General features: G+C 39.5%; 1 protein-coding gene across 4 annotated transcripts in view; it reads right to left on the reverse strand.

Annotated features, from left to right (window-relative positions):
* Positions 1 to 13,814, reverse strand: part of FYB1 (FYN binding protein 1) — a 154,293-nt gene extending 140,479 nt beyond the window's left edge. For 3 of the 4 annotated variants that reach the window (XM_059173853.1, XM_059173852.1, XM_059173849.1), the window contains exon 1: positions 10,290 to 10,412. In XM_059173853.1, the coding sequence (XP_059029836.1) occupies positions 10,290 to 10,292 (3 nt within the window). In that variant the 5' untranslated portion in view covers positions 10,293 to 10,412. Of the gene's footprint in view, positions 1 to 10,289; positions 10,413 to 13,545 lie in introns of those variants that run through there. The other variant, XM_059173851.1, reaches the window with a different exon arrangement.
* Between the last annotated feature and the right edge of the window lie 4,783 nt (positions 13,815 to 18,597).

An 18,597-nucleotide genomic window follows, 5' to 3' on the forward strand; every position in this document is an offset into this window, starting at 1 on the left:
CCATCATTTCTTAGGAATGTCCTGGCAGCTTTCTTCTTTTTTCTTTTTTCTTTTCCCTTCCCTTCCCTTCACTTCTCTCTCCTCTCCGTCTCTCTCTCCCCTTCCCTCTCCCTCTCCCTGTTCTCTTCTCCTTCCTTTCCTCTCCATTTTTCTCCATTCCTCTCCTCTCCTCTCCTTTCTTTTTTTCTTTGATGTGTCAGGCTTACAGGTTTAACAGGAGGGTTTAGCACGCGGAAGAGAAGAAGAATGAGAACATAGGGATGTAGGCGTGTCAAGACATAGAGAAGTTATATCTGGGGTTTCTTGCCTAATTAATCATTAAGACATGGTTATTCTGGCTACTTTCTAGAATTTCCTCCCTCTCTGCATGACCTGCTTATCAAATTCAATCAATGCCTGCTTAAGTTGGCTAACTTTTACAACTACTGAGAGTTGAAGCCGCCAAAGCTCTGTATGCTCAGTAGCTACAGGTGAACTCTGCTTAGAAATCCTAAATTACAATTCCACCCTCACAATCTTCTCTTTGTTTGCTTGGTAATTAACAACAGATAGTTTGGAAATTCCCTTGTTCCCCCACACCCGAGGTAACTAATTTAAACAGTATGTATCTCAGCCCTATTGTGTTGGGGTAGCTATGTTCTGCTATTAAAAAAAACTCCACCCAGCCCTGAAATGCTGTCTCATGCAGTTGTGGGTACATGTGACAAAATTAGTTTCTTTCGGGTGAATGTCCTCTTGTGATAAAGTAAACATAGCTACTTGTCTTTCAGAGTTGTAATGATAAAATTGCTGGTAGTTCTTTGGATTATGTCCAGACATACATACATCAAAATGTATTCATTTAAGCTAAACCTCCTAAATATCTACCTTATTAAGATGTTTTCACTATATTTCACACAAATTCTTTCAGCTTTCATATATCAAATTCAGCAGATGTTTATTTCAATTCCACTTTTTTGACTTCTGCCAGGATTTCCATTAGGCTTGAATTTATTGTTGGCTTATCAGGTTTTGAAGCTCAAATCCGAATATAGGACAGTGATTCTGAGCTCTGGTTTTACAATTCCACTGGCTGATGTTAAGCAAGAGTTGGCATTAGTGATCATCGACATGGGTGAGCAGGACATGAATAAGCAATGCAAACTTGGACTGGATAGTTGAATCCTTTGGGGGAGTTTAAAAGATAAGGGGGGGGGCACCTGGGTGGTTCAGTGGGTTAAGCCTCTGCCTTCAGCTCAGGTCAATTTCAAGGTCCTGGGATCAAGCCCCACATCGGGCTCTCTGCTCAGCATGGAGCCTGCTCCCCCCCCCTTCCTGCCTCTGCCTACCTGTGATCTCTTCCTGTCAAATAAATTAAAAAAAAATAAAATAAAAGATAAAGGGGTCTGCACCCCACCTGAGCTGAATCAGAATCTTCAGAGGAGTGGCTCACATAGGTGTAATTTAAAGTTTAACAGGTGATTTCAAGGGGCAGCAAGGCTGAGAACCACTGGTCCAAACCTCTTTAGCTAAGTCTTAGCGCAGGAGGCCTCAAACTTTAGTACAGATTAGAATCACCTAGAGGGCTTGTAACATATAAGTGGCTGGGTGCCACTCCTAAAACGTGTTTGAGTAGAACCCAAGAATTTCTAGTAAGTTCCCAAGTAATGTTGATGCTGCTGGTTTAGGAAGAATACTTTGAGAACCACTGTTTTAATAGGCTACGTTAGGAGTAAAGGGGGGTGGTGGAGCCCTGGAAGACACTGGACTAATTCTCCCAATAGCTCATCAACCCTGATGATGACACATTTCCTCCACTTTGTTGATTTGCTCTATGCCACTGATCAAGGATGAAGGGGGAAAGGGAAAAAGAATGATATGAAGTTAAAGGGAAGTGAGGGAAAAGAGATAAAGAAGAGAATCAAGTTTTGGTCAATAAAATAAAGTTTTGTGGCTCTCTCACTGCCCTAATCAAATGTTGAGTAGTGATAGGTAGAATATAAAATGAGAAAATTTAAAGGTAAACCTTTCTGTATCAGAAACAGAACAGAAACACAAGGCTGTGAGTGAGACTAGTGGACAGGTGAGTTGGACTGTTGGTTCAGGTTATGAAAGTATTTGTTAGTTCAGCCCCTGTAGGGTAGCCTGAAAACCTGAACTAGGACCCCTCTTTGTAGTCAAGGGCAAGGACAGATTTTGTTGTTGTTGTTGTTTGTTTGTTGTTTGTCCGTTTGTTTTAATCCAGTTTCATGGAAAGAGTCCACTAAGAATTGCCTTAGGATAGACCTAAGTTCTAAACTGGGGATGATTTTGGTAGTTCTGGTGGGGGCATTTTGTAATGTCTGGGAATGCTCTGCATGTTGTCACAATGAAGGGGACAGGGGTACTACTGACATCCAGTAGGTAGAGACCAGAGATGCTACTAAATATCTCACAAGGCCTGAAAGTACTGAAATTGAAAAGTCTGGGCTAGACACTGTCTCAGAGCCAGAACCTGGGCCCAGGTGCCTGCTGATTTAGTAATAGATATGCTACCTGTGCAGTATTACTGTGAGCCTGATTGCAAAGCAGTTGGTATAGAGCTGGTTCCAGGCTGGAGTCTTCAGGAACAAATAGGAGAGAGCACAACACTAGAGAAGGCAGGATGAAAAAATGAGGCAGTCAACAACAACAACAAAAACACCTCAAAATGGGTCTACAACACAAAATTCCAAAATATGGGAAGAAAACTATTAATAAGAAAGAAAGACCTAACAAAACCAACAATTAAAATCTTATCAAAATGATAAGAGCAATCTGAAAATGATTTTCTGGATTCAGGAGTCATCAAGGAACAAATATATGAAAACAATCCATAGGAGAATATACAAACAATTGAAACAAAATAGGCAGGTAGTAAGTAAAAATAGGTGAAAACAACCAATTCAAAACTGGAAATAAAAACTTAATCATTGAAGCAAAAATTTAATATATGGGATAAAACCTGGATTGGACATGAATAAGGTAAACAACTATCCTGTTCTGCCTGGAACTAAGAAGTTTCTAGGAAGTAGGAATTTAGTGCTAAAACTGGGAGAGTGCTGGGCTAACTGAGAAAATTGGTCACCCTGGACACAAATGAAGAAAAACTTAGTGGATTGAAAGATGACGTTGATAAATCCATTTAGAATTCCTCAAAGAGAGACACAGTATTAAAATATTTGGAAGAGTGATTAACATCATGGAGGACGGCATGGGATTTTTATCTAGTAGGGACTCTAGACAAAAACAAAAACAAAAACAAACTAGGAAGAATAAAACGGCAGAGTAATAGTTTTGAGGAAATCATAGCTAATAATTTTGCAAAATTAAAAAAAATCATTAGGCTTTAAATCAGGCAACTATAGCCTGTGGGCCAGATTCAGCCTGCCATGTTTTTATAAATAAAATGTTATTGGAACACAGCCATACCTGTTTGTTTATTCATTGTGTATGGATGCTTTCATGCTACAATGGTAGAGCTGAGTAGTTTTATCAGAGATCACAGGGACTGCAAAACCTAAAATATTTACTGTTTGGCTCTTTATGGGACTGCAAAACTTAAAATATTTACTATTTGGCTCTTTATAAAAAATGTTGTATGCTCCTCTTTAAACCGATACTCTCAGTACCAAGCAGGATAAATAAAAATAAATTTATGCCTCTATGAAATATAGTAAAGCTGCAGGACAGAAAGATAAAGAAGCATCTTAAAGGGAATGACAGAATTTCACCTATAGGGAATGACAGATTTGACGGCACACGTATTCCAACAATAACCAGTCAGAAGCCAGTGGTGTGAGTCTTTAAAGTGCTGAGGGAAAGTAACTATCAATTTAGAATATACACAGGTAAACTGTCATTTAAGAATGAAGTAGAAATGAAGATGTATTTTAGTCACACAAAGACCACTATATACTGTAGCACCTGTTATTCTTTTTCCAAATAGGAACCCCTCTCTGCCATTACCCTGAACGCATGACGATTTACATCCCTACATGTCTGTCCTTTCACCTGAAGTAAGAGCATGTGTGACTTATTTTGGCCAATTAAATGTGAGTGAAAATGCTATATCTCTTCCAAGGAGAAGTTTTAAGAACTAGAAACAGGGTTGGAGGGTTGTGTTCAATGGGTAATTACACTGTATTTAGGTTCTTGTTTTGTTTGGGAGAATAATATTGGAAATTATAAAGAACTGTAGAAGTTGCTAGTCAATAGGCAAGGGAATATGTACTTGAGTAAAAGAAGATGTGAATCTAGAGCAGGTAAGTAAGTCGTAAGAAACAAACATGATGGAGTTTTATGAAACGTGTTGACCAGCATGACAGAATCGAGAGCCTAGAAACGAAGTCAGGTGTATATGGGAAATGGACATATGATCAAGGAGGCATTAGAAAGTGGTAGGAGAAAAGAACAAATGAAAATAAATAGGACTAAATTGGCCATCCACGTGAGAATATATTAGATGACTGCCTTATGTCACAAATATAAGTAAAATCTTGATGATTAAAGACCTAAACATGAAAATCAAATCTTTAAAAGGTTGAGTGAAGAAACACCTGGGTGGCCCTGTTGATTGGGCCGCTGCTTTTGGCTCAGGTCATGATCCCAGCATCCTGGGATCGAGTCCCACATCTGGTTCCTTGCTCTGCAAGGAGCCTGCTGCTCCCTTTGCCTCTCCCTGCCACTCTGCCTGCCTGTGTGCTCTCTCTCTCTCTCTCTCTCTCTCTCTCTGACAAATAAAATCTTAAAAAAAAAAGGTTAGCAAAATGTTAGAAAATGGGGGTAGTGAATAACTTCTTTAAAAGTAAGTGAAAAACAGAAATGATAAAAGACCTACTTTTAAATTTGTTAGCATTAAGATTTAAAACTTTTATGTAAAAAAGAGACACCAAAAAAAAAAAAAAAAGTAAAAAAGAAGCCAGGGAGCATAAAATTCACAATGCACATAATCCACCCAGGATGAATGCCTAGAATTGGATAAAGATTTTCTATAAATCAACATGAAAAGATGGTCTATAAGAAAATGGACAAACCACATGAAAAGGATTTACAGAAGAGGTTGCCTGAATGGTCAATCGGCTTAAGAAAACATGTTCCATCTTCATAGTAATCAGGAAAATTAAAACAACAATGAAGTGGGGTTTTAATTTAACAAATTCTTAGAAGTCTCTCAGTAAACCTGATGATACCGCTTTTAAGAGGGATGGAGAGAAAAGACAACTGTCACACAGGCTGATGAGAGGTAAACCATCACAATGACCTTGGAGAACCATTTGCTAACATTCAGGTGCTCATGCCTTCTACATAGAAACACATTCATTCTAAGACTGTTTGAAATGGAAAATAATGGCAATAAATTAAATGTTGGGAGAGTAGGTGAACAAATTGCCATATAATTACAAAACAAGTCAATAAATTGAACCAGACCTGTGTGTGTCCAAATAGATATATCTTGAAGACATAAGTAGGGTGAAGAGAAGGCTTTTGCAGAAATCGTAAGCAAATAAAAGCAGACTAAACACTACTGTATGTTTTTTTTTTTTTTTTTTTTTTTTTTTTTTTTTTTTACAAACACAGGCTGATGAAATAAAAACATAAAAACATCACTGGGTAGGTGAGCTGCTGCTTTCAGAGCCGTTGTCCCCTGCTGTTGGAGGGAGAGGAATGGAACTGGGAAGGGCAAAAAGAGAACTTCAATTTTGTTTGATTTTTTTGAAAAGATGGCAAAATGACAATATTATGACAAAATGGTAATATGTGTGAAATCTGGGTGGTATGTGAGAATTTGTTATTTGTTTCATAACATACCATAATATTGTATCTTATAAAGTATTTCTTTATTTGAGAGAGAGCATAAGCAGATGAGAGAGAGCAAGAGTGAGAGAGCATGAGCGGAGGGGTGGGGGGAGCAGCAGAGGCAGAGGGAGAAGCAAACTCTCTGCTGAGCAGAGACCCTGATGCAGGGCTCCATCCCAGGACCCTGGGATCACCACCTGAGCCAAAGGCAGACCCTTAGCCCACTGAGTCACCTGGTGCCCCCATACCATATTTCAAAAAGAGAATGACATGAGAGAACAACCAGGGCAGATGGAATCCAACCCGGAGAATTAGGGAAGTGATATTAAAGTTACCGAATGAAGAGCTGGAGTCCCACGCCCACTTACTTTAAGGACAAGGATGTCACACTCTTAATGCATGCCAAAATGTGCTCCAAGAAGTGGCTCTCATTTCCTCCTACATGCCTTGACGTGTGGATGAAAGAGATGCCTTAGTATTTGAACCTCTCATCCTTCCTTTAAAACTGTCTTGTCATAGCACAGGATTTTTAAATTAAAAAAAAAAAAAATTTTTTTTTTTTTTTTAACACATCAGGCTTGATCTTGCTGCAACAGGCAGGTGACCTCTTTTGCAGAAGAAGAGGATTTAAGCCAGGTGAAGGGGAGAAGCATGAAGAGGTGAATGGATTTCCATGTGGGGATATTAGCATATTATTCAGGACCCCTCCAGCTTACATGGTAAGAACAAGAGTCACATTCTCCTTGAAAGAAAAGGGTTGCAATCCCAGCACCTAAGGGGATCCTTCTAGTTTACCTTTTATATTCTCTGATTTCCCTGGACACCCCCTCTCAGCTGGGCTATCACTGCAGCCCCTTCCGTTATTTGAAGGTCTCTAAACCCATTCCCTTCAGAAGCCCTACACTATTTATCCTCAAATTTGGGCCACAGTTTTAAAAGGACAAGGGAGAAATAGTCAATATGTAAGCCCCAGTCATGGTCAAGGCAGCCTGCAGAGTATGCATGTTACTTTAGAAGTAGTCCTACTTTCTCTCTTTCATTTTTTTTTTTTTAAATTTTTAAAGAGTTTACTTCTTTATTTTATTAGAGAGAGGGAGAGAGAGAGTGCACAGGCATGAGCTGGGGGAGGGGTAGAAGGAGAGAATATCAAGCGGACTCCATGTCCAGTGTGGAGCTTGACCTGGGGCTGGATCCTACGACCCTGGGATCACGACATGAGCCAAAACCAAGAGTCTGACGCTCAACCAACTGAGCCACCCAGGTATCCCAGAAGTAGCCCTACTTTCAAAATGTAAACCAGATAATAGCACTCACTCCTTTGTTTCAGACCCTCCAGTGACTGCTAGGGTGAACAAAATAAGATCGAATCTCTTGGCTGCTGCCTATTTCTTAAAACCACTTCTGGCCACTTTCATCTTCCCTTATTTATCATCCAGCCATCCTGGGGGTCTTCCCGCAGATCCAAGCTCTCCCCATCTCACAGCTTTTGCACCTGCCAATTCCTCTGCAGCTTGAGTGGTTCCTACTGCCACGTTTCCTGTGTCTGGCTCATTTTGCTGTTTGGTGCAGCCATTCTCAACTCTCACTGTGTCCCACCTCCCACCTCAAGGTTTTGATTCAATTGGTCTCAGGTGGGGCTTTGGCAATGGGTATGATTATAAGCTGCTCGAGTTGATCTCCTGGGCAGCCAGAGCTGAGACCAGTGCTTTAGTGCAGACAGCACTTTATTAGAGACCGGAACCCTAAAGAGGACGTCCCCTTTCTCTGTGCCATCTCAGCTCCTTATTCACCTCCTTTCAGAAGTCCGTAGAGGGTATTTGACTTGTTTACTTTGATTCACTTTTGATCCATCACTTCTACCAAACGGTGGTTCTCGGAGTGCCTAGATCAGCGGTGGCCTCTGAAAATTTATTAGAAATGCAAAATCTTTAGCCCTATCCCTAATGGAGAAGCATATGAATGTTGGAGATCCACTGCACTGAGTGTAAGCTCTAGGGGGCTGGGACCCCACCTGTGTTGTTCACCCTGTATTCTCGTCCAGCCAAACCCCAACTTTGGTTGAATGATTGAGCGGGTGAGAGCACATTTCTTTTGTCAACAGTCACATGTCAACTGAAGGTCGAATGAAAGGAGCAAATCAAACAAAAACTCTAAAACCAACTTTTATGCCATTTCCTAAAAGTTTCTAAGTGTATTCATAAAAGATTTTTCCTCACCCACCACGACCATACGAAAAGTAGAGAATTATTAGATATCTGCTTCTCCTCCCCCCCCCCCATAAAATTCAGCAACTTGAAATGTGCCTAAATTACTTGTCATGTAGATGGGTATCATTCTATTTTTTATTTTTATTTTTTCACTTTAGGACCATGAGGTGAGCTAATTTGTCTATGTTCATGGATCAAGTCAATTTCCACAGCGGCAGATGTTTGAGAATTAGAATCCTACTGCCATGTTCTTCCACTTCTGAAATGTGGAATCATGTTATAAAGAACATAGGCCATGTTATAAAGAACGTGGGCCAACGTAAGGCCAACACCATACCTTTCCTGAGCAGCAATGTGTGTAAGTGAATATATTGACTATATTATCATAAAGAAGGAAAAATAAGAAACGATCTAAATGTCTGACCATATGGAAATGATTCATCATGAAAAATGACATTATAACTCAGATATTATTCAAGATATTTTAAATAAAAAAGGCAGGTAAGGAAATGGCTTATAAAGTATGATGGCACTTTCATAAAAGTCATTTATGAAATATGTTTTTAAAATGATGACATTCTAGGAAGATCTGTACTTACTTCACAGGGATTGCCTCCACGTGTTGAAACTATAGGAAATGTATATAGTTTCATTTCTGCATATGTGTATTTCTAAGAAATTATCTCTAATACAATGCGCTACTTTTGTAATAGGGAGATGGTAATCCCCTAAGATAACGCTGCTGAAGTATTGCACCAAATACCCTTTACCCTGTTAAACTTTTTTTCTGGTATTATTACCTCGTTTTCCCTAAGAAAACCCAAATAACTCAGTAAACCTCACTTATTATTGAAAAGACTATCAGTAATTAAGGTCAAACTTTCTTCTAAGAATCTGGGACCTCAAGACCGAGTTAGAAACACTACCAGGACTTTTAAGTCCCGTCCTGACAGGTGACTGCCTTTCTCCAGGAGTGTGACTGCTGGTAGGATCCCGGGGCCACCATTTCCTCCATGACTGTGCATTCCTCCCTGCTATGACTCCACACCTCTGACCCCGCCACTTCTCCTCCTTTTCTCCTCACTGGCATAGGTCTTCTCTCTCACCTCTGTACTTCCCAGTTCTGGCTTAAGAGTCTCCCGACTTACAAACACATCCCATGAAGCCCTTGTGACTTTCACTCCAATGCCTGTGGTGCGTTCTGTCCTCCATCTGTGTACCTGGGGCGGTCATTGTCTCAATCCCTGTCTTTTCGCCAGGGACTGGCAGAGGAAGCAATCCCTTTCCTCACAAGAGAATGGATAACCAAGTTTTAGTCTTCTGGGGACTGGGGCGTGGTGGGGGGAGTGTATGGAATAGAGAGTTAGCTCTCCTCTAGACTCTGAGAGCTTAAGTATAAGAACAAAGACAATTTTTACAGAGAAATAATAGGAAACCATATAGCAGAATACTAACACTGCAGTTTGGCTACATTACGGGTTACGCAGGTGGTTATGGTATCGTTGGGGACCCATCACTCTTTTAAGTGTGCTCCAAATAATGAATTTCAATTAACTTTGGGAACACAACCTGTCCCTAAGGTTTGGACTATTTGGGTTTTGTTTGTTTCTCTTGGCTAAAATAATAAAATGCATTTTTAAACAAAAGAGCTCCTTTACAAAATCCACTGTTATCAAAATGGCACTCATCATCAGCAACACTGCCCCACATTTATTATCACTGGGGTACTCCTCTGGGATTCCAAATGCTTCTTTGTTTTCCCCCCTAAGGTTATTTATTTATTTATTTGACAGACAAAGATCACAAGTAGGCAGAGAGGCAGGCAGAGAGAGGGAGGAAGCAGGTTCCCCACTGAGCAGAGAGCCTGATGCAGGGCTTGGTTCCAGGACCCTGAGACCATGACCCGAGCCAAAGGCAGAGGCTTAACCCACTGAGCCACACAGGCACCCTCCAAATGCTTCTAATAAGAAACTTGACATTGTTACTGATCCTGGCACCTCGATATCTCAAAAGGCAAAGACAAAGAATGCAACTTTTCTTTTCGTAAGTCATAGCCCTTCCTCTATTCTGAAGGCTAGAAGCAGAAACGGGAAATCCTGAAGCCACAGGCTCTCGACTGGTAACACTCAGCAGCTTTATTTGCAAATGGAACAAAAACAGGTCAAGTGAACATTCCAAAGGCCAGGAGGACTTGGCCAAGAAGCCTCCCCACCACTCTCTTCTCTATGTACAGAAGATGAGATGTTTGCCAGGGAGCCAGGGAGAGTCATAAAATCTCCTACTTACCATTTTATTGAAAGGAGTTGAGGTGCCTGGCACACGGTGACCCGCAAGATGTTGGAAGGCGGACAGCGAATGTGCAAGTTAGCTTTGCAGAGTGCACTTCCTTTTTTGAACTGTGTGGTCTGTCCAGCCTTCACACATTGATATGTAAGGTTTATTTGCATGTTATCTCAGGCCTCAGAGCATTTGTATAACTGGCCATGTTTATCAAGTTATTATGCTTTAATAACATGAGAACAGGTACTTGGGGGAGTTTTGAAGTCTGAAAGATGACATGGAATTTTTTAAGAAGCACCTGGATATTACATTTTGTGTATATGATTAACCTGTTTTTTAAATTTTTATTTAAGATTTTATTTATTTATTTTTGTGAGAGAGAGAAATAATGTGAACACAGTGGGGGGAGATGGGGGGCTGGGTAGTGGGAGAAGCTGACTCCTTGCTGAGGGGGGAGCCTGAGGCAGGACTTGATCCCAGAACCCTGAGATCATGACCTGAGCTGAGGGCAGAAGCTTAACCGACTGAGCCCCCAGGTGCTCACAATTAACTTATTTTATATAAGGTCTATGTCTGTGAATCTATCTACCTATCTATGAACGAAGGACACAAACAAAAATGTTAACTGTGGTTGACTTAGGTTGACTTTTATTACAAATAATTCTTGCTTTGTACCTTGTTGACTTTCTGACTTTTCTATTTTAAGTATATAATATTTGTTAAAAACATAACTATGATCTTAAAAAGAACAAAAGGAACACGATAACAATCCCAAATGTATTTAAACCTCTCTTACCAATATTTAAATGGTGGAGATATCCATGAACTTTTCATAGGATGACATTCATTTTATTAAAAATACAAATTAATGTCAATCAAGCTTCATGTGTTAGGTTTTTTAGCAATTTTTATTAGCATCACATGTCTTAATATCTCATGTTGGTAAACTACATATATTCTTAAAGCATGGTGTTTGATCTCAAATCCCACCAATTATCTACAATACCTGTCTGAACACATTCTGGTATGAGGATTTATCTCCTTTATTTTGAATACATAGCCTGACATTAAAGTAATTTTGAGGATAGAAGATCATTTTTGTTGCCTCTCGAAAAGGAAAGGCAACTGATCCCTTAATTTTGGGTTATGAATTTCCAAATCTTCTTGTAAGTACTACTCCCTAGTACAAGGGGCACCAAATATTTTTTCACTTGGTGCTGAGCTAATACTAAGTACTTCTATGACAATCCAAATCCCATATTAAAACAGATGTTCCCTGTTATTTATTTTTTAAAATGAAAATGTTTTTCAAAATGAAGATGAGATTAGCAATATGGTTAGAATCATCGCCAGGACAAAGCATGAAGACAGAGCCCCTGGCAAGTTCCAGAGGTGGAAAAGAACCTGATACCGCCTTGAAATCTGCAGGTATTTTAAAAAGGGTGTGATTAGGAGCTAGGTGGGTAGTCAGGAATCTGATATTGCAGTCTCTGGCACATAATAAATGCTCAATGAATAAGAGGAGGAAGATCAAGGCAATACAGGTAGAGGAATCAGATGTGCTTTGAGACATAAAACATTTGCCAGTAGAAGGCCTTGCAATGGAGACATTCTTTAGCTTAACGAAAACACCTCATATCTACTATCTGGTGAAACAGAGTTTTTCCACATAGCAGGTACAGCTTAGAATGTAAATCAATCAGGTTGCACATTAAAATCATTGCACATTAAAATCACCAGTTCCCTCAAAACATCAAATCAGAATCTCCGGGTTTGAGACACAGTCATCAGAATTTTTTAGTTTCCTGGGAAATTCCAAGGTGCAAGCAATCCTGTTCTCTAGAAGGAGGAACAGATGACTCCGGCCAGCAAGATGGCGAACAGATCACCAGGCGAGCCTCGCAGGTACAAATAATCCTGATGCCCTGACATTGTTTACTACTGAGTTTAACAACATATTTTCACCATGCAGTACATAATAAATACTTATTCTTGGTCATTATATGATTTTTCTCTCTGTTCCCATAAGTTGGACAAAAATTACACCATGAACAGAAATCTAGCAATTTCCATTAACAGTGTAGTGACAGGATAAGTCTCTGGTTAAGAGAACTTTGAATTTCAATTTGTTCACTTGAATTCCATTTCAATTTGTGCTTATTTCCAAATGAGACTTAGGGTAATTTTTAGTTATTACTAAATAATAGTTGGAGAAGTTGGGAAGTCTGTCAAAAATATATGTTTAAAACAAATAATTTGACTAAGAAAAAACAGGTAAGGACTTGAGCTCCAAGTCCTAATTCATCATCCACCAAAGAGTTTTTACTTTTGCAGCCTAATAACTTTACTTAAAAAATATTTAAAATATAATAAATGTGAGTGTATTTCCTGTGAAGCCAGTTAAGTACCTTCGCCCCTGAGCAAGAAGGCAAAGCAGGAAATGCAATGAAGATGACGGACTATATAGAGATACCATCTAAAGAAGATAAAGTTCTATTTTCCTGGTATGGGCACTGTAATGATTCCTGCTAATGAAAGGGAGAAGTAGCTCAGAGGATGCAAGTCGTTAGAATTCTTTAACTACTTGGGCATGCATTCTCTTTTCCTAAATTCGCACTGCAGAGAACGGGTTTTTGTTCAGCACCGGTAAAAGGAGTGCCCCCACGTTGGTATTCACCAAAGGTGACAGCTAGGGGGAGACAGTGAGGCCCAAAGATGTGGGTGGGTCACAGAACCTGGCTTCATTTTTCTCAAAGTCAGTTTACAAGAAGATGGAGGGAAACAGCGCTAATAAAAATTTCTGGTAACACTACTTTCTGAGTGTTATTTAAAAGCATTGTCGGGGGGCCGCCTGGGTGGCTCAGTAGGTTAAGCCTCTGGCTCAGGTTATGATCTCAGGGTCTTGAGATGGAGCCCTGCATCAGGCTATCTGCTCAGCAAGGGGCCAGTTTCCCCCTCTCTCTCTGCCTCTCTGCCTACTTGTGATGTCTCTCTCTCTCTGTCAAATAAGTAAATAAAATCTTAAAAAAAAAAGATAAAACTATTGTCGGGGTTGTATCTATCAGGCTTTAAAAGGAGCCTGGTTAAAATGGTTAGCATAGAAGGTTAGACTGATTTTAAACTCTTACATTATTTCCCCTTTATATCCCAAATGGCTAACATTTTAGAGATGAAACAAATGATCCCCTCCTTTATGTGCCCAACACTAACATGCCCAAGCAAGACCCCAGAGATAGGAGAACAGAGGGACGTTGAGTCTCACCTCTTCCAAGAAGCCTTCTCTTCAGCGCACTCCCTCTTCTCCACCTTTTTCTGGACGCCTGCAGCCTGAAGACTGCGCCGCGAACCGAAGCTCCTCGCTATGTTTGCCTTTTATGGTTCTCCCATTGTATCGGTTGCATTAAGTTTGGCTTCCTAACTAGATTTGAAACTCTTTCAGTGCGAATTAATTTGCATACTTCCTTCAGTCATCCTAAGATCCTAGAGCAACTTCTATTTCTCTAATAATTTTTTTTTTTTTTGGCTCCTAGGTTCCTTTCAGAATCTGATAAAAACGTTATAGGGTTTTGCACACTAATCCTGTAGGGGTGCGGCCTCCCTTGAAGCCCGTTATTTTTGAGAAACTGTAGGAAAACTCTTGGCCAACGTATGATCAAATGCTAGAAGATGGTCACTACGTGACTGCTCACTGATGATGAAATTAAGGCACAGAAATGTTGAGTGACCCCTTGAGTTTTCCAAACTGGGAAAAGGGTCAGCTAAAATTTCATTATTCGGTAAACTTGTCTCTTTCTAGCAGCATGCGTTTGAACTGCGCCAGCAAAGAACAACTCAAACTCACGGAATAGATTCATAGAAATTTAAGGAAATTCTAGTCTCCCTGTTTAGAGAGATATGGAAAAGCCAAGTGGAAAGTAGCAGGAAGAAAGCAGGATAAGAACAAGCATGTTTAAAAAGGGTGTGCAAGAGGAAATGGGCAGTTCCTTGGTTTGCCTTATTTCTCTTTCACTTTTTGTTTTGAAAACAGAGTGGATTTTCGTTCTTGTACTTCATATTTTTTATGAAAGTGGGCCTTAACCCATTCAGAACATCAGTCCTCTAGAAGAAGTAACTTCTTTTTTCTTTTAAAGATTTAATTTATTTATTTTAGAGAAAGAGGGAGCGAGCAGGAAGAGAGCCAGAGGGGGAGAGAGGAGGAAAGGGAGAGATTCCCAAGCAGAATGGAACCTGATGTGGCGCTTGATCCCATGACCCTGAGATCATGACCTGAGCTGAAACCAAGAGTCAGACTCTTAACTGACTAAGCCACCCAGGACCTTCTGGAATAAATAACTTACTAATCAACTTTAGTAAAAAAATGAACTCATCCTCCAACAGAAGGAGAGTTCCCACTATATTTCAAACAAGATGAGTAAATTGTATTTAAACTCATGGAGAGCAGGGAACGATTTTCTCTGTAAGTTAAACCCAACCTCGGGCAAGCATTTACTGATCTCTAAAAGAACTGTTGAGACAGGACAATGCATAACTAATCTAAACTTGATTTAAGGGGTCTTTTATCAAACCAAGTAACTTGAAAAGCAAGGAGACAAAGAACAAAGCTTGTGGAATTCTGTGTTATTTATTGATGTACTTATTACTTTCTTTTGCTCTTTTGGCTATCATTTTAATCTTCCCCTGTTTTGGGTTTTGGGGGGCGCGTCAGGCTCTGCAGGGTCTGTTGAATCTTTTCTACTCGTGGCTCTTGCTATTCTCTTTTCATGGCTTCTCACCTTATCAGTCCTCACATGGTCTTCTCAGAGGCAGAATCTAAGTTGTAATCTTTTTGTCTCAGTAGGTCTCTAAGTCAAGGATGTTTAACTGACATGGTCAAAATACACACTCTCATCGCGTTGGTCACCGGGTTTGACAATTCGTTAATAATAATTTGTACTTTAACAAGTAAAAGACAAGGCCATACATGAGAAATCTATTTCTGCTTTTGTCATTCATCCGTTCATTCCCAGTTTCCTTCACAATTGTAAGGTTAGGCCAGAAAGTTTAGAAAATTAACAGATATGCTTTGGGATTTTACAGACTCAGAGAAGATGACAAAAAGGAAAATGGATCTCTCCGCCATTTCTTGAGTTCTTATTCCTTCCCACTGCCAACCTATTGCAGGTATGAATATCCTTATTTTCCTAATTTGTTGTCTGTTTAATTTTAAAATAAGAATATTTCCATTTCAGTACAAGATAAATATTGGTGAAGACTTACATTCTTTTCTTTCTTTTTTTAAATACCCTATTTCACAAATTATGATTTGTCAGGCAAGAAGCCTACCTAAATATAAAGTTATCTATGACCTAATACAAAATTAGCCATCATGGGTATAACCTAGTGACAATTTCTCTTTTGATCAGAACACAAGAGTTCCTATTTTAAATTTTATAGTACCTTTTGGAACTCGATACTACTGCTACTTAGCAGTGCTATAAGGAGGATTTAACATTATCTGTAATGTAGTTATGAAACAAATTTTTTACAACCTAATTTGTGAGATGATTCAATGTCATCCTGGCCCCTTTTATTTTTAATAACATCTAGATTGATAGACTTTAATAAGCTAACATATGATTAAATATTGTTATTGATCTAAATATGATAGTGGGAAAACTGGATATCCATAATGCAAAAGAATGAAGCTGGAGCCTTATCTTGTAACAACATAAAAATTAACTCAAAATGATCAAAGATATAAAAACATAAGAGCTAATGAAACTGTAAGATGCCTAGAAGAACACACAGGGGGAGAAGGTTCATGACAAAATTGATCTAATATACAAATATACAAATATACAAATATAATATCTATTATACAAATCTAATATACAAATATAATATCTATATTATATACACATATCTAATATACAAATATGATATACAAATATAATATCTATATTTAATTGCTTTTTAATGCTGAATGCTTTTATATTTCATTGCTTTTTAATGCTGAATGACATTCTAAATTTTATATAGGAAAATTCTGATATATGCTGGAAGACATTCATTAAGTGAAACAGATGCAAAAGGACAAATGTTCAATTATTCCACTTATATAAGGAACCTAAAATAGTCAAATTCAGAGGTAGAAAGTAGAATAGTGGTTATTAGGCCTATCAGTAGGGAATGATGAGGTATGTTTTACTAGGTGCTGAGTTTCAGTTTGGTATTATGAAAAAGTTCTATGATGGATCGTAGTGATGGTAGCACAACAATATAAATGTATTTAATGACACTGAACTGTGCACTTGAAAACGGTTAAAATGGGGGCGTGTGGGTGACTCAGACAATTAAGTATCTATCTGTCTTTGCTTTTGGCTCGGGTCATGATCTCAGGGTTGTGGGACCAAGCTCTGTGTTGGGCTCCCTGCTTAGCGGGGCGTCTGCTTGTGATGCTCTCTTCCTCTCCTTCTACTCCTCCCCTGTTCCCTCTTTACAAAAAAATTTTGTTAAAATGGTACATTGTCCCAATAAAAAAACTAACTTCTCTAAAAAAATAAACAACACTGAACCCACTAGAAGAAAGTACTAAGCCATTCTGCCATAAAACATTATTCTAAGTTTTTAGATTTAATATTTTTGGCTTTTTAAATGTCACAAATATTAGAGTCACATTTGGAAGGATTTATATCAATAGCTTTGCGTAATCACAATAGTAACAGCTACTGTTTATTGTTTCTCTGTAAAGGCCAAAGTCATTAAATGCGTTATCTCAACAAATCAACACAAAAAATCCTGTGAAGGGGACATTATCACCCTTGGGCATATCTTAGGGTTTAGGGGTTTAGTAACTTGTCTCTTGTTAAAAAGCAACACCATTCCCTTCTCTTGAATCATTTCACTGCTCTTAGCATGGTAGTGGATAATGAATATGAGGTGGGGGTGGATGGTTGGAGGGAGTTGGAGGTGAGCAGAGAGATGTTTGTCCTGTGAATTCGTTATATAAGTGTGCTTATGTGTAATTGAGAGAGAATACTTTTATATCTTTTAAAATAAACCTAAGGTGAGCCTAGTTTCTTAGCCACCATTCTGGGTTATTTTCATAAATAACTGTTGGGAAACTAACTCAGGAGTGCTATTGTGAGCTGTTGTATGCAGCAACCCCTTGTGTATACCAGCCAAAGGGCCCTGGGGAGACAGTGGTGTAAAGCCAGGGTAAGGATGCCAACCCGTGAACCTCAAACATTTATTGGTTGCCAGATATACGATGCTATCTACCAGGTGATTAGTAGAATGAATAGGCTACCTGAGTTTTGAGTATAAAAAGGGAAAACTTCAGCGATCTCTGAAGCTTCTTTTCCTTTTAGAGAATATGAACACACATCCAACTTCTCCGGGTCCTCTTGATAGTGGTTGGAATGTATGGCCTGAGACAGAGGACCGTTTTCCCCACATGTTTCTTTTCTTGTGTTTGTGGTGTGCCCTGCTCAGAGAGCATGTGGAGATGGGGATATACTGTGCCCAGTCTGCCTTGACTGAGCTACACCTTTCCTTCTCAAGAGTCTGCTTTCTTACAACCACAGGCCAGGTTGAGCCAGGTAAGTCCTGGCAGCCTGGAGGTCCTCATCATCCCCAGTTTATCCTGATTCTTCCTCAGTTTAGGCTTAGAGACCTTCTTCTAGGGACTGATTCCTGTTGGGCAGATTCTGGTGTCTCAATGGTGCACCCTGCTGGAAATGGTCTACCAGATATGTCTCTTGGGAAGGGAAGTTGGATGATCTGGCAGTCAACAGTGAACCTGCACTGTTCCCTCCATTTCCAGTAGAAGGGGCTCTGACCAATCATGAAGCTGACTCTAGTCTGGTTGAGGCTCAGCTCTTTTCTTGTTTGACATTTGTATTTCAAAAGAGTGCTAGGAATTCTCAGTTTTTTTTTTTTTATTTTTTAAAGATTTTTATTTATTTATTTGAGAGTGAGAGAGTTAGAGAGAGAATGAGAGGGGAGAAGGTCAGAGGGAGAAGCAGACTCCCCGTGGAGCTAGGAGCCTGATGCGGGACTCAATCCCGGGGCTCTGGGATCATGACCTGAGCTGGAGGCAGTCACTTAACTACCTGAGCCACCCAGGCGTCCCTGAATTCTCAGTTTTTACTATGATAAGTCCACTTAGTCCAAGCGCTCTATAGCTGACTCTCTCAACAGTGAATTTTTTAAGAGCTGAGTTCAGTACTTGCATGCATGTAACACATCTGAATTCTTTCTGATTTACCCAGGCTTCAGGAGGCAGGGAACAGGAATTCTTCTGAGCTCCCAGAGCTACTTTCATATCCTAATG

This window comes from Mustela lutreola, chromosome 5 (genome assembly GCF_030435805.1).
Source record: "Mustela lutreola isolate mMusLut2 chromosome 5, mMusLut2.pri, whole genome shotgun sequence".
Lineage (NCBI taxonomy): Eukaryota > Metazoa > Chordata > Mammalia > Carnivora > Mustelidae > Mustela > Mustela lutreola.